At 29.6% G+C, this 16354-nt stretch overlaps 1 protein-coding gene across 1 annotated transcript; it reads left to right on the top strand.

The window, feature by feature from the left end:
• The first annotated feature begins 1432 nt into the window (after positions 1 to 1432).
• LOC120079350 (TMV resistance protein N) lies at positions 1433 to 15834 on the top strand. The gene is made up of 8 exons (XM_039033511.2): positions 1433 to 2163; positions 4534 to 5623; positions 6262 to 6537; positions 7593 to 8702; positions 10156 to 10769; positions 11723 to 11885; positions 12920 to 13636; positions 15128 to 15834. The coding sequence occupies exons 1-8, from the start codon at positions 1619 to 1621 to the stop codon at positions 15620 to 15622; spliced, it is 5010 nt and encodes a 1669-aa protein (XP_038889439.2). The 5' UTR covers positions 1433 to 1618; the 3' UTR covers positions 15623 to 15834.
• Positions 15835 to 16354: the final 520 nt, after the last annotated feature.

Consider the following 16354-nt stretch of genomic DNA (forward strand, 5'->3'; position numbering starts at 1 on the left):
TGAATTGTTGAGCGAAGTTTTGGATTAGATTTAGAGAAAACTAAGCATTTGGTAAATTATTGGAGAGCTTTAGAAAGAATTTAAATTTGTTGAAATAAAATTTAGGTATTTGGGATACTAATTCAAGTTTCTATTGGAGATTGATTTCTTGGATTAATTTGAACGTTGTGTCTCTGTGTTAGGGATACTAATTCAAGTTTCTATTGGAGATTGATTTCTTCGATTAATTTTGGAATTTCAATCCGAGGTAAGTATCTTTCTATTGGTTCGCCTTTGAACCAGTGTTTTCTTCTGCATGATAACGATTGTATTGTTTAATTTAGATTGGTTGGACTATTAATCTCATGATATGGACTAGTTGGGTTGTTTTGATTGTGATGTTATGTAAAGTTAACTGAGAATGTACTGGAAATTTTATCCTTAAGATAAATGACTATAAATATTACAAAGGGGTTATATGTGAATTGATGCATGCTAAGTTTATATGGTTCTTATTAACTTCTTTATTTAGGCAGGTGTACATGTATGATTGATTGTGTGTTTATCTGGGACCACATAATGATTGTATATGTGGACATTTATGAATGATCGTGTACCTTTGGGATACACACCTACGACTAACGTGTGCACACTATAACTAATACATGTTCCTCAGAGTTCATGTTTACGATTGATTCGTATACCTTTGGGATATATATTATGACTGATGCGTGTTCATTCGGGATCACATTTATAACTAAATATGACCCTTTGGGATCACTACGTCTGCTATGATATGGGTGTACACCGATGCCTAGATAGACCAGTTAATAGATTACCTAGAAGACCTAGTACAGGTCACTTACTGGGAATTGTTATACTCATTCTTTCTTCTTTTATTTTTTCATGCAATGACAGAAATGGACCGGCGAGGAACAGACGAGACTCGTGATAAAGCTATATGGGGACACTAGAAAATGCTTCCATGCAAAATGTTTGAGATTTGAGTTTGTCGCTCAAACAGAATAGTTTATGGTTTTATTTTGAACATTATATTTGCAAATGTTTTTTTGGATCCCGACTAGACGTGTTGTTTATTTGATTTAGTTATCAAATTAATATTTTTGGTTTGAAATAGTCATTCCTATTTTATTGATTTTATGATATGATGGTCAAAATATTTGAATGAAAAATGAAAATAAGCTTAATTTTCATAAAAAAAAAATGAAATAGTTATCAAACGATACTTAAACAAACATAATTTTTCAAAAACAGAAAACACAAAATACAGTTATCAAACGTGTATCGATTTTGTTTCATTTAATCTTTATGGACCTTCATGTCATATTAATAAAACATGGATTCGATAAATTTCCAAAGAAAAAATGGGGCCATCAAAACTGTTTATTTAAAAAAGTATAAAGCCTCAAAAGATGAAACGAATATAAAATTTGAACACAATAATAGATTTGTAAACAATTTAAGCCACCTAACGAAATTCCACATGAAAGAAAGAGAGAGTCTCATTTGGCCGCCCATTTGAGTTAATTATTAGAAGAAGAAAAAACACTTCAATTTTCTTATCTAAACCATTACAATCCCTTTTGTTAGTATCAGAGCAGCTCTCACCTAGCCTTCAATGGCTTCTCCAGCAACAATGGAGAGAAGAGCTTCAATAACATCCTTATCTTCTCCTCCTCCTCGTTATTCTATCTCTCTTCCTCTTCCTCCTTTACAAAACTACGATGTTTTCCTTAGCCACAGAGCTAAGGACACCGGTCGTAGTTTCACGGCCGATCTCCACGATGCTCTCACAGATAAAGGGATTGTAGTTTTTAGAGACGACGTAGACGAAGAAGATGGAGGGAAACCATTAACGGAGAAGATGAAAGCGGTGGAAGAATCGAGGTCTTCGATCGTGGTTTTTTCAGAGAATTATGGGAATTTGGTTTGTATGAAGGAAATAGAGAAAATTGTAATGTGTAAGGAGTTGAGAGATCAATTGGTTCTTCCAATATTTTACCTAATAAATCCAGCCCATGTGAGGAACCAAAAGGGGAACTTTGAGAAGCATTTTATTGAACATGAAGCCAATCCTGAGATTAATATTGAAGAAGTTAAAAGCTGGAAATATTCAATGCAGCAAGTTGGCCATCTCTCTGGATGGCATCTCCAAGATTCTCAGTTAAGTAATTCTTCACTCTCTTTATTTTTTTCCCTTTTAATGTGGTGTGAATTTGTAGTTCAATCATTTTCTATATTATTGTATGTTTTGTAGAGTTAATATAATTATAAGATCTACAAGGGTAGAAGAAATATTTCCTAAAATTGTTTAAAAACTTTATAGTTAATTTTCGTTTAGGAAAAAAAAAAGAAAAATTTTCAAAAATGTTAGATTATTTACCGAAATAGAAAAAAAAAAAAACTGACTTCTATCCATGCCTATATCACTCTTATCAACTTCTACAAGCCTTTATAAAAAAAAAAAAAAAAAAAAAAAAAAAAAAAAAAAAAAAATTTGCTATTTTTTAAAAATAATTTTTCTTATTTTCTATTTTAAAAATTAAAAAAAAAACACATTTTTGGTAACCATTTTTATGCTTTCTATTTTTTTTTTTTTTTATTAAGTTGGGTATATATAGATATGTTAAATGGATAGAAAGGGGAATAAAAGTTATATGGATGGATGGAGATGAAATATTTTCTAGAGGAAAAAGCTGAAGAGAGAAATTCCATGAAAAAAAATTAGATGGAGAATTTTTTTATTTTTTGTTTTTGGAGGCCAAGGGAGAAAAGTTAGAGATCAAAAGATATATTAAAAAAAGATAGAGGAAGGTGTAAGGTTTAGAGAGAGAAGCTAAAAGATGGAGTAAATTAAGAGAGCTAGTGGTATTTTTAAGTTAGAGAGAGAAGAATAAATGAGAGAAATGGGAAAGGAAGATTAGTGAGAAAACATAAGAGGAATCTTCTCACTTATAAAAATCCAAATGAAAATCAATAATAAAAAATAGAATGTAAATTTATAGTAACTTTGTTTCTAATAATTTTTCTTTTACTTGTAAAATGTGTAATCAATACTTTAATAATAACTATTTTCCTTTCAAAAACATTTCTAGTTTAAAAGATAGGATTATTTGGTTAGTGATATGAGAATAAAAAACAATATGAAAATAAGAGTTCAAACATAAAACATTTTGGCAGCATATTTTACAATATTTTATAATATCATATACTCTATTATATATTACAATATACATATATTTATAGAAAATTATTTCAAATGATAAAACTGTTAAAAATATTTATAAGATATAGTAAAATTTTAGAACTATCAATGTTAGACATTGATAGACAATGATAGACTTCTATCAGTGTCTATCAATATCAATGATAGACATTGATACAAGACTATCAGTGTCTATCAGCATCTATCATTGATAGTTCTAAAAATTTTGTTACATTTTTTAAATATTTTGATTTATTTTTCTATATTTAAAAATGACCCTATATTTACCTTGAACAAGAATTAGTAAAGTGTATTTGCAACCGAAAATGTTATATTTATATTATGAAAATCATATATTTTTAATGTAATTATGTATTAAAAAATTTTAAATGCAAAATTTTGATACAAAAGTAGAAATAAGTTTGTAACAATTTAGTTTATCAACTTTAATAAGTAACAATAATATTTTAGTCTTTATATATTATAAATCATAGCAGTTTAGTTCCAACGGTTAAAAAAATTATCATAAACTTCAATGAAATTTCATACACATAAATTAATTCATTCATTGGTGATCAAATTTGTTAAGAAACTATAAAAACTAAGTTGTTAGGTGATAAAATGTTCATTATTAAATTTAATTTGATGATATATACACCAAGGTAAGGAACCTAAAAGAGGGTGTTTGGGACCTCAATTTGAGTTGGGTGGACTTGGCTATTATAGTCCACCCAAGATTTGGATCTCCTATTATTATAGTTGATGATTACAATTATTTTAATTCACCGATGAATGAAGACTATTTGAAATTCTCTTCAGTTACAATGAATGTTATTCTTCCATGAACCCACAATTAACTATAGTGAATACATAATATATTTTTTTTCATGAATTTGGCAATTATAGCATTTAAAATAGTTTATATTAGATAGATATCAATGATATCCATGTGTCCACGATATTAGTACTTCAAAGATATGATTTAGATAGATATCAATGGTATTAGTGTATCAATAATATTATTGAAACCTAATTATACATAAGTGATATCTATGTATCAGTGATAGAATAAGTGATATTTTATATTTCCAACGTTGTTTTCTATGCTTTTAATGGTCTTTTTGGATATTTTCAATGAGATGAAGATAAATTTTGTTATATTTGCAATAAATTTTATGTTTTGCATTTTTTAATATTTCAGCCTCATTTTGCCATACATGCAGATAGGGCTTAAATGTTTAACCAAATTCCATTGATAATAACAATATGTTTATAGATATTTCACCTTGATAATTTTGAGAACATTACTAAAAATGAAACCGATGTAGATCTGAAGCAGGGACCATCAATGAAGTTGTGATGCATATTTTCAACAAACTGCGTCCTGATTTATTTCGATATGATGATAAATTGGTTGGAATTAGCTCAAGATTACACCAAATAAATATGCTTATGGGAATAGGTTTAGATGACGTACGCTTTGTTGGAATATGGGGAATGGGTGGAATTGGCAAAACCACCATCGCTAGAATCATTTACAAAAGTGTTTCCCATTTATTTGAGAGATATTATTTCTTGGACAATGTCAAAGAAGCTTTAAAGAAGGAAGGTTTAGCTTCGTTACAAGAAAAACTTCTAACAGGAGCTTTAATGAAACGAAATATTGACATCCCAAATGCTGATGGAGCTACATTGATCAAGAGAAGAATAAGTAATCTTAAAGTTCTTATAATTCTTGACGACATCGACCATCTAAGCCAACTTCAAAAGTTAGCTGGAGGTTTGGATTGGTTCGGTTCGGGAAGTCGAGTCATCGTTACGACGAGAAACGAACATCTCCTTATTTCGCACGGAATCGAAAGAAGGTACAATGTCGAAGGGCTAAAAATTGAAGAAGCTCTTCAGCTTTTTTCACAAAAGGCATTTGGAGAAGACCATCCAAAGAAAGGCTATTATGATCTTTCTAGCCAAGTAGTAAGCTATGCTGGTGGCCTTCCATTAGCAATTGAGGTTCTTGGATCCTCTTTACGTAACAAACCAATGAAGGATTGGACAAATGCAGTGGAAAAGTTGTGGGAAGTTCGTGATAAGGAAATTCTTGAAAAGTTGAAAATTAGTTATTATATGTTAGAGGAATCTGAACAGAAAATTTTTCTTGACATTGCATGTTTTTTCAAGAAGAAGAGTAAGAAACAAGCAATAGAAATTCTTCAAAGCTTTGAATTTCTTGCTGTTCTTGGACTAGAAATTTTGGAGGAAAAATCTCTTATTACTACACCACATGATAAGATACAAATGCATGATTTGATACAAGAAATGGGTCAAAGGATTGTCAGCGAAAATTTTCCGAATGAACCCGAAAAACGAAGCAGGTTGTGGCTTCGTGAGGATATAAATCGTGCTCTAAGTCGTGATAAGGTACGTTTCTAAATTGATACTTTTAAGCCATCTATAGTATAGGTAAAGTTTGGAAGTTTGGTCCTTAAACGTTTAAAATTGTATTTAATAAGTTCATATGATTAGAAAAAAAAAAACAAATATTGGTTAAAGAAAAACAAATATTGGTTATGTAACTAGGTTTTGAATCTAATTAGTTTCTATTTGGTTCTTTTGCACTCAAAATGGTATACTTTTACCCTTGAATTTTTTAGTTTAACTTCGATTTGGTCCCCGTGTTTCTAAGATGTTACACTATATTTATACCCTTAGTTTTGAGTATAGTTTTCATTTGGTCTATATGTTTAAGTATTTTATATTTCTGCCCTCAAGATTTTACTAGTGGTCATTTTGGTACTAACTAATAAAAAATAATTATGATGTAAAATTTTAAAATTACTTTTGATGGTGATCAAAGATTAGTGAAAACTAATTTTAGTATAATTATTTTAATTAATAAACATTAATAGGATTGAAAATGAGTATTTAATGAAAAATCAAGATTAAAAATATAAATATTAAATCCCTAGAGACCAAATTGAGACACAATTCTAAACACAAAGATAAAAATGTATAATTCTAACATATATGTTATATGTATGATGAATTAATTTTGACAGGGAACAGAAGCAATTGGAGGGATTATGATGGATATGGATGAGGAGGGAGAGTCACATTTGAATGCCAAATCATTTTCGGCAATGACAAATCTAAGAGTATTGAAAGTGAACAATGTTTATCTTTCTGAAGAACTTCAATATCTCTCTGATCAGCTAAGGTTTCTTAATTGGCATGGTTATCCTTTAAAGTGTTTACCATCAAATTTCAATCCCACTAACCTATTGGAGCTTGAGTTGCCTAATAGTTCTATTCAACATCTATGGACTACATCAAAGGTACATCAACAATAACATTGAATTATTACTTTCAATTTTGCCTCTTAACATTTTAAATCTTCATTTGTTAGGACTTAGGAATATCTCTCTAATCACACCATATACTGGATAGTTTGATCAACTTTTCTCCCTAACATATGTTCATGGTTTCAATTTTGTCCTTAAAAAATTTTAGTGTTTAAAGTATAATTTTTGTCTTTCTATTTCGAGACTTACTCTACTTTAGTCTATATATATCGTACTTATTGAGAATTTCATATTGGAAAAATGAAGAACGATCTTACACTCCTTATAAGATAGACGAACTATTTCATTCTTTGCCAATTAATTTTGAGATGAAACTACATGTTATAAAATAATACTTTCTAATTTTTGGTCCTCATACTTTCAATTAGTCATAGTATTGATCTCCATTATCATTTTATAGTTTAACTTTTTAAAAATTAATTTAATATTTATTAGCTTTCTCCCTAAAAGTTTTGAAAAGATATTGGGAAAATTATTAATAGAACTTTAAGAATTTTAATAAAAATCAACTTCAAGTTAACAATAAGATCTAATTTTTAAGATTTATTGAAATGAGATAGAGAACTAAAATTTAGAAATTTAAAATTATAGAGATCGGAGTGCAAAACAGGTCTGAAAGTTTAGAATCCAAAATGATACTTTAACCATAGCCACATAGCTAGTCACTTATGGGATGATATTGTACCGTTGGCAGCTTTCTGAAGCACAAAAATTCAATCTTTTTTATAATTCTGATGCTTCTGCATTAGTTCTTAACTAGAAGACCTTTCAGTTATCTTTTTGTGTTGAGCTTTTCTTTAGCCCTTTATATACATATTGAACTTTATTCCATTTTTATTGAATATCTCTCTACTGTTGGATTCAAGATGTGTGAGGGTGTTAAGGATGTGTGTCAACCTAGTAAGATATTTCGAGGCATCTTTTGATCCTACTTTCCTTTCGTATTTTGTTTAAAGAAAAATGTTATTTTAACCCAGGTCTAAACTTTGCTAACAATGATTGTTTTTTTACTATTAATTTTTTTGCAGAGCTTGGAGACATTGAAAGTCATAAATCTAAGTGATTCTCAATTCCTATCCAAGACTCCTGATTTCTCAGGTGTTCCAAATCTTGAAAGGTTGGTTTTGAGTGGTTGTGTAGATATACACCAACTTCACCACTCTTTGGGAAATCTAAAGCATCTAATTCAATTGGACCTCAGAAATTGCAAGAAATTAACAACTATTCCTTTCAATATTTGCTTAGAATCTCTCCACATTTTGGTTCTTTCAGGGTGTTCAAATCTCACCCATTTCCCAAAAATCTCAGGAAACATGAACCATTTATTAGAGCTTCATTTGGATGAAACATCCATAAAAAATTTGCATTCATCAATAGGACATTTAACAGCACTTGTTCTATTAAATCTCAAAAATTGCACAAATCTTCTAAAACTTCCTTCCGCTATTGGCTGTTTAACATCATTGAAAACCCTCAATTTAAATGGCTGCTCAAAACTTGATAGTCTTCCAGAGAGTTTAGGAAATATTTTTTGCTTGGAAAAGCTTGATATTACTAACACTTGTGTAAATCAAGCTCCAATGTCTCTTCAACTTTTGACCAAACTGGAAATACTAAATTGTCAAGGACTATCTCGCAAATTTCTTCAATCATTATTCCCTACTTGGAATTTCACTAGGAAATTCTCCCATTATCAAGGGTTGAAAGTGACAAATTGGTTTCATTTTGGGTGTTCATTGAGGATTTTGAATTTGAGTGATTGTAATTTGTGGGATGGAGATTTACCTAATGATCTTCGTAGCTTAGCTTCATTGCAAATTCTTCATCTAAGTCAAAATCATTTTACCAAATTGCCTGAAAGCATTTCTCATCTTGTTAATTTGAGGGATCTATTTTTGGTGGAATGTTCTCATCTTTTGAGTTTGCCAAAGCTTCCATTAAGTGTAAGAGATGTGGAAGCAAGGGATTGTGTTTCTCTAAACGAATATTACAATCAAGAGAAACAAATTCCTTCAAGTGAAATGGGAATGACTTTCATTCGATGTCCTATATCCAATGAACCATCTGAAAGCTACAAAATTGATCAGCCTCGCCTTTCTGCTATTCACTTGAGGACAATGGCTCAAAGATACATTGAGGTTTGTCTACTCTTTTTTTTTTTTTTTTTCCTTCGTCAATTTTCTTTAGTTCAATTCTTAATTTTTTATGCTAATCTCTATAGTTTTCAAAGTTCTAATTTAGTTATGAATTATGATTTTAGCTACACTAATTTTGTTAAAGTGAGTCTATTGCTTATAAAATAGTTTCAAATATAGCAATCAAACTCAATATTAATAGATATAACATAATGCAACAGATTTTGTAAATATAGCAAAATGTAGATCTAGCTCTCAGAGTTTATCAATGATAGATCATATTGTTGATAGAAGTCTATGAACGATAGAGTCTATCACAATTAGACTCTATTATATTTATTTAAAAATGAACTCTTTTTAAATATAAAAAATACTTAAAAATATTTACACTTTATAACAAAAAGTTATTTTTGGGATTTTTCTATTTATATGATTTTTCCTTAAAAATATTGCTATACACTTAATTAATCTTAAAATTGTTAATTATTGCAAGTACCCTTGTTCTTTCCTAATGTTTTTTTTTCTTTTTCTTCTTCTTCTTCTTCTTCTTTTTTTTTTTTTTTTTTTTTTTTTTTTTTTTTTTTTAATTTTGGTCTATATGACGCCTTCACAAGTTCTAATTTTAGTCTTTTGTGATCTCAAGTAACTTTCAATTTTATTCAGTTGTCTCTTTTTTTTTTTTTTTTTTTTTTTTTTTTATTATTATTACGTTTGAACTTAAGTTCAATTATTTTAAAGGTATAAATATATGGTTTTAGGAGTATCACTTTGGTTCTTTTAACTTTAAAATTAATGAATGTAATTTGAAGTTCTTACCATTTTCTAAGTAATGTTTTTCTAGCTATATATTTACAGGAAAATTAATGAATAGGTATTTTCTATCTTGACAATTATGTATAAAAGTTGCACATTAACTAAAAAAACGAAATTAAAGAATATCAAACGTATAAAACTAAACTAACGAACATTATTTTTATTAGCATGAGGTCTTTTCGGTGAAACTAAAAGTAAAGTTATGAGATTTTATGTCTAAAGTGAACAATATCAAATTGCAGTAAAGATTTGTGGATGGTTGTTGTATATACAAGTTTAAATACGAGACCTCTAGCTTTTTATTTATCATGTCTGAATTGCCATCCCTCTTTTTTGTAATTATGATGCGTCTTCTATAACACTGGCAGATCTTTCTTTAGTCTTTGCCTTAGCTTTTGTGTTTTCTCTTTGCTGTAGCTCTTACACTTTCCTTCTGTATTATGTTCTTTATGGATCAATGCACATTTTTTGGATTGGGAGTATGATGAAGGAACGAGTGTTAAGAATATGTCAACGTAGTTAAGATGTTCTGATGTACCTACTAATCTTTATTCTTTTAAAATGTTTAACTGCACAAAATTCAAAAGCTGATGTTGTTAGGTTAGGGTAAATTTAATCCTATATTGTTAGTTGAACTTTGCAGGTACTCACATGGCAACAAGAAAAATATTTTTTTGTGATTCCATATCCTAGCTTCATAGCATGCTTTGATGAAAAAAGATATGGATTCTCAATCACAGCACATTGTCCACCAGATTACATAAATGAAGAAAATCCAAGGATTGGAATTGCTTTAGGTGCTTCATTTGAAGTCCAAAAACATGAAATTAGCAATAATAATAATTCAAAAATCTGTTGTGAGTTCATAGTGAAAATGGAAACAGATGAATGTCCTCTAAAATCAGCCCTAGTGTTTGATGGCAACAAAGATGAATTGGAAAGTCCAGTGGGATTATCTGTTTTCTACATTCCAATGAGAAGGATATCGGGGTGGTTGAACCAATGTTGTTGCATTGATGTTTCAATAATGACTGATAACCCACTTGTGAAGGTAAAATGGTGTGGAGCTTCAATATTGTATGAACAAAATGCAGGGAGTTTTATTGGGAAGATTATCAAAGCCTTTTTTGGATCTCCTGGAAGATATCATACATCAATCGTTGATCATATTTTGAATCGTCAGAATCGTGTTGATGTTTCTACTTTGTTGGATGGTGGAGCTCATTACAAGACGACTTGGTTCAATGCCTTACAAAGGTATTTCAATTAAATCTCTTTCGATATATATATATCTTTCAATCTCTTTACCATCCTGAATATAGCTTAACTAGCTAAATCATACTAATATATATTATCGACCAAAAATCAAAGAATCTAATTTTCTTTCCACATATATTGTTGAACTTAAAACAAAAAGGAGAGCTACAAAAATAGAATGGAACTTGCTATCTCGTTTCCTTGACACTAAGTTACTTCATTTTTCTTCGAATAATTCTAATTGGAGAGATTAGGTACATGCATGCATCCCTCCTTTGTTATGTAAAAAAATTATAAAAAATATGTCACATATGATATATCTTATTGGACACCGTTTGGACTGTGCAGATATAGATGTAGCCCGTACAACATTCTTATTTAACAAATGTACAAGATGTAGATGGGTTCATTGGTACATCAAGGTATATCAAGTAGATTGCCAAACTAATAATGCCCTTATCATATCTCGAAAACCAAAAGTTGTATATTAATCATGAATACAAAATGCGAGAGCTAGAGAGAAGCTCCAAGGTGCAATGATACAAATAGGGATAGAATATAGAAAAGCCATCCAATTTAGAGCATTAAAGGAAGTGCTATAGCTACAAAAATGAAGAGATTTTGTACATCAAAGATCAGTAAAATTTAATATATCTTCCCACATATGCTTAGAAGGAGAGACTTCTCCGCATTATCCAACTTGAATGCAGCCGACACAACATTCAAGTTTCACATATTGGTTAGAAAAAGAGAGATTTATGGTATTTATAAGTGAGAACAATTATCTCTATTGACATGACATTTTGAAGTGGAATATGCCTAAATTGAAGAATATCGTACCATTGTTAAGCACGATAGACATTTCGTTATCCTTATTATATTCCTACATTAACTAAAGGATTATTATTTGTTCTCTTTCTTAAAGTATTTACATAATTGATGCATTGTGGCAGGACAATTGGGTCATTTCCAAGACTTCGACCTAGTAGACCACCACGTGAGGTTATAGAGGATTGTTCCACCATGAATGCATCTTCTGAGATCGACGAAAATGAAAGTGACTACTCTATCATGTTAAAACGAAATATCAAGGCAACGCTTGAAAGGACTTTTGAGGTTTTCTCTCTATGCTATACCTCTAACTCTTCATGTTTTAGGAAAATAATTTATGTCATATTTAGTAATCAAGTAGATCCCATTTGATAACCATTTTATTTTTTATTTCTGTTTTTGAAAGTTAAGCCTATAGATGTTACTTCGGGTTCGAAATTTTTTTCATTTGTTATCTACTTTTTATTAATAGTTTAAAAAATCAAGCCAAAATTTGAAAACTAAAAAAAAGTAGTTTTTGGAATTTGGCTAAGAATTCAAGCATTGTACTTAAAAGAAAATCATTGTAAGAAATGAGGAGGAAATAACCTTAATTTTAAAAAACAAAAAACAAAAAACGAAATAGTTACTAAAAGGGTTTTCGTTTGTTATTTTTAATTTTTAAAAATTAAGTCTAAAAGCACTTCATACATCTCTAAATTTCTTTCTCTTTTTAATCTACTTTTTTCCAATACTTTCAAAAAGTAAACTAATATTAAAAACTAAAGACATTATTTTTAAACTTATTTTTTATTTTAGAATTGACTAAGAATGTCAGTCATAAAGTAAGATACAAAATCATGGTAAATGGAGAAGAAACAGAATTAATTTTTAAAAATTATAAATAAGAAACAAAATAGTTATCAAATATAATCTTCTCCAGGAATGTCAAGTTTTTATCTAATACTTCCAATTCATCATTTTTATTTAGGTTTTACAATCATTATTTTAAATTTAAAGTGTGGTAAAATCTACTGTTGATAGACTCTTATTAGTGATAGACTCTATCATTGGTAGATTCTTATTAGCAATATGACTTATCACTAATAAGCTTTGTAGGTTGGATTTAAATTTTGCTTTTTGCATTGTAACTATATATGTAAATACTTTGAGCCTAATTGATATATTTGTAATTGTCCCTTAGATAAACATGTGTTCCATCTCAAAGCAATCAGAGGAATAACCCGTGTTGTAAAAATTGCTAATTAATTGAGGGGGAAAAACTCTAAGTTAATTACATATATGTTCATCAAATTAACTCTCTTCATATCTTCATTTAGGAACTGAAGCTTTATGGTGAATACTACATTTTTCCTCAAAAAGAAATCTCAAGAAGTTGGTTCAATTTCCAACTAAAAGAGCCTAAAATCACAATCAAGATATCTCCAAATTTGCATAAAGACAAGAAGTGGATGGGGTTGGCCTTTTTTGTAGTATTTTCAGCGGATGAGAATTCACCAAAATCTCATTCTTTCTCTTACCAAGTGGAAAATGATGAATATACAATGCAAAGACAATCAATTATTTACTTGAATGAAGAGTTGTTCGATGATTCTCATCAACTTTGGATGTTTTTCGAACCTCGAGCTGTTTATCCATATAGATTAAATCAATGGAGGCATCTTCGTTTTGCATTTGTATGCAATGACTCAGACTTTAAGGCTGTGCTTTGTGGTGCACGTCTTGTTTATAAACAAGATGTTGAAGGATTTGTCAACACAATTGTGAGTAATGTGTTGAGTTCTCCAGTTGAATTGCATGAATTTTATGACCAAAGTTATGTTAAAGGCATGTTAAGGAATGTACAATTTCATAAGTATGATCCAAAGAACAAGGAAGAGGAAACAAGACAAGATTTGCTTATACAAGAGTGGGAAGAGGAGCAAAATTCAAATGCTTATCCTCAACAGGATTCAACTTCTAGTCCAAATATGGAAAGGAGCCACATTTTGCAACTCAAAGAAAGCATTCCTTCTTTCCTTCAAAAGGATTCAAAGGTCCATTTACCTCTCTTTCTTATTGTCTTATATGCATTAGCTCTCATATTATTAGTTACTATTCTTTCTCTTATTGCTAATGCATTCAATCATTGGTATAATATCTTGATAAAGTACAAATTCAAGTTCTGGTTGGGTCGACCTTCTGAACTTTTAATTTTGTATATATATCACAAAATTGAAAATTTAATATTCTACTATTTGATGTAAAATTATTATTTTATATCTTGAAACAAAATTTTGAAAATTTTACAAATTTATGTTACATTTTTTTAAAGTTTAAGGATATATTAGTTAGACATAAGATTAAAAGTTTCAAACTTGACAAAAATTTGAATGATTAGAGATTATCAATGCATGATATCATTCATCAATGATATTTTTTTTTTTCCTTGAGGAGTCTCTTTCTTTCTCAATCTTCTATGCATTAGTTCATTAGTTAATATTATCTCTTATCTATTTCTTATGCATCAATCTGTAGTTAATATTCTGCCCCGTTGTTTTGAACATTATGATCACAAAGAGGGTAGATATTTAAATTTACGAACTTCGGAGAGATAGTGGTTAAACTATGCTCGTGTGGACATTATTATTTGCTGATCTCTCATCCTTATGCATTCAATCATTAATGTTTCATTTGGTAATTATTTAGTTTTTTATTTTTCATTTTGAAAATTAAGACCATAAACACATTTCGACCTATAAATTTCTTGATTTATTATCTATTTTCTACTAATATTTTAAAAAACAAAGCATGTTTTGAAAACTAAAAACAAGTCTTTAAAATCTTTTTTTTTTTTAATTTCGAATTTGAAAAAGATTTCAACTCTTTTACTTAAGAAAATGAAAACCATTGCAAGAAATTGAGAGAAATTTTTTTTAATTTTCAAAACCAAAAAACCAAATGGTTATCAAATAAAACCTAAATTAATACATTCGCTTGCAACCTCTTTTTCTCAACAAATGATGACGTTAGGAATTATGGTGGATAAGATTATATTGTTGGGTATAAGAAGAAACCAAAAAGTGTGATTTAACCATGCGTCAAGGATTTCGATGGAGTAGCCACATTCAATAATCTTCAAATAATTTTCTCACTCTCATGTATATTTGTTGGAATGTCTTGAATCTATTATTTGGTCCTCCAAATGACTAAGTACGATCTGTCTCATATTTATTTCGTTTATGATATGTACGATTTTAACCCTAGGATTTAGAGGAGTACTCTTTAACTTTATTAGTATATCTCTTAATTTGTAATCTAATATTTTTTCTCTAATAAAAAACTACTTTGTTCCTCTACTTGTGAATGTAGCTAATACACTGTTAGTGAATCATATAAGTCTTTATATCGATTTTATCTACTAGTTATCATTTATGTTTATCTTTATTTGTCGATTTTATAATGATACTATTAGATCATTCCTTAACATTTTCTCATACTTATTGTTCTTATACACTAACTAATCAAATTAGTTAATATTTTCATAGGATCGATTTCAAAACACATTTGACTTCGTTATTCCAAGGCGAAACTTTCCCCAGCTGTTTAATCAACTATCTCCAAAGAATCATACAGGCATCGAATTGCCTCCAAATTTATATACTACTAACGATTGGATGGGGTTTCTAGTTTGCACACTCTTCCAAGTCAACAAACATCCAACAGCAATTCTCAACAATCTTGGATCAATTACAAGGCATGAACTGATTTGTCAATTTGCAATTGAGAATGGACTAATTGAACCATTACACCTTCATAGTATCACTGAGGACAGATTCATCTGGCTACATGAACGCCAATTTGTTTGGCTCTATTACAGCCCAAGAAACACATATGGTGAAATTTTTCGTCACAGGTCCTGTATTTGGGCTATTATTGAAGCTGATACCCCAGATTTGATGGTAAGATGTTGTGGACTTCAATTAGTATACAAGCAAGATATGGAAGTGATTGACAAGATATTGATGAAAGCCATTCAATGATCATCTTAAACAAGCAGCGGAATAAAATTAAGTACTAATTAGTTTAATTTTAACCGTTATTGTCACACCCCATCCTAGACTATTCTACTAAATTTTTAGTTGAGACTGATGAGTATAGGAAAGGTTTCATTATTAATGAGAATATAACAGGTTTTAATATTAAACTGTATTTGTGACTTTTGGCTTTTATAATCATAGTGGCTTTTGAGTTATTTAGGAGTTTTATGTATAATAGTAGTTATGAGCATTTAGTAACATTTATGGTTTCTGTAACTATTGATATTCTATAGCTATCTTTTGTAAGCCTATATAAATGAAGACATGTTTGGTTAAATGAAAAGAACACTTTCTCTTCATTTGAGTCCTTCATGTCTTTTTCTCTCATAAAAAAAGGACAAGAAGGCTCTCTATATCTTGTACCAATCAGTAGATGAAGAAATGTTTGAGACCATCTGTGATGCCAATACGTCAAAGGCACCATGGGAAAAGCTGTAATCGACTTGTAGAGCATTTGATTGTGTGAAAAAGGTGCGATTACAAACTCTAAGTGGTGAGTTTGAATTATATATTGCAAATGAAGAAGACGGAGGTAATTGTGGAATATCACACCCAAGTAATGACTGTTGTCAACAAATTGCGACAGAAAAAAGGTTCTACAGAGCCTAAATACAAAGTTTAAGATGAATGTCATGTAACGCTAAAAATGGAATGTTATGTTGTGTGTTATCATTT

The sequence above is a fragment of the Benincasa hispida genome, chromosome 6, assembly GCF_027475165.1.
Source record: "Benincasa hispida cultivar pf3 chromosome 6, pf3_genome.v1.1, whole genome shotgun sequence".
NCBI lineage: Eukaryota > Viridiplantae > Streptophyta > Magnoliopsida > Cucurbitales > Cucurbitaceae > Benincasa > Benincasa hispida.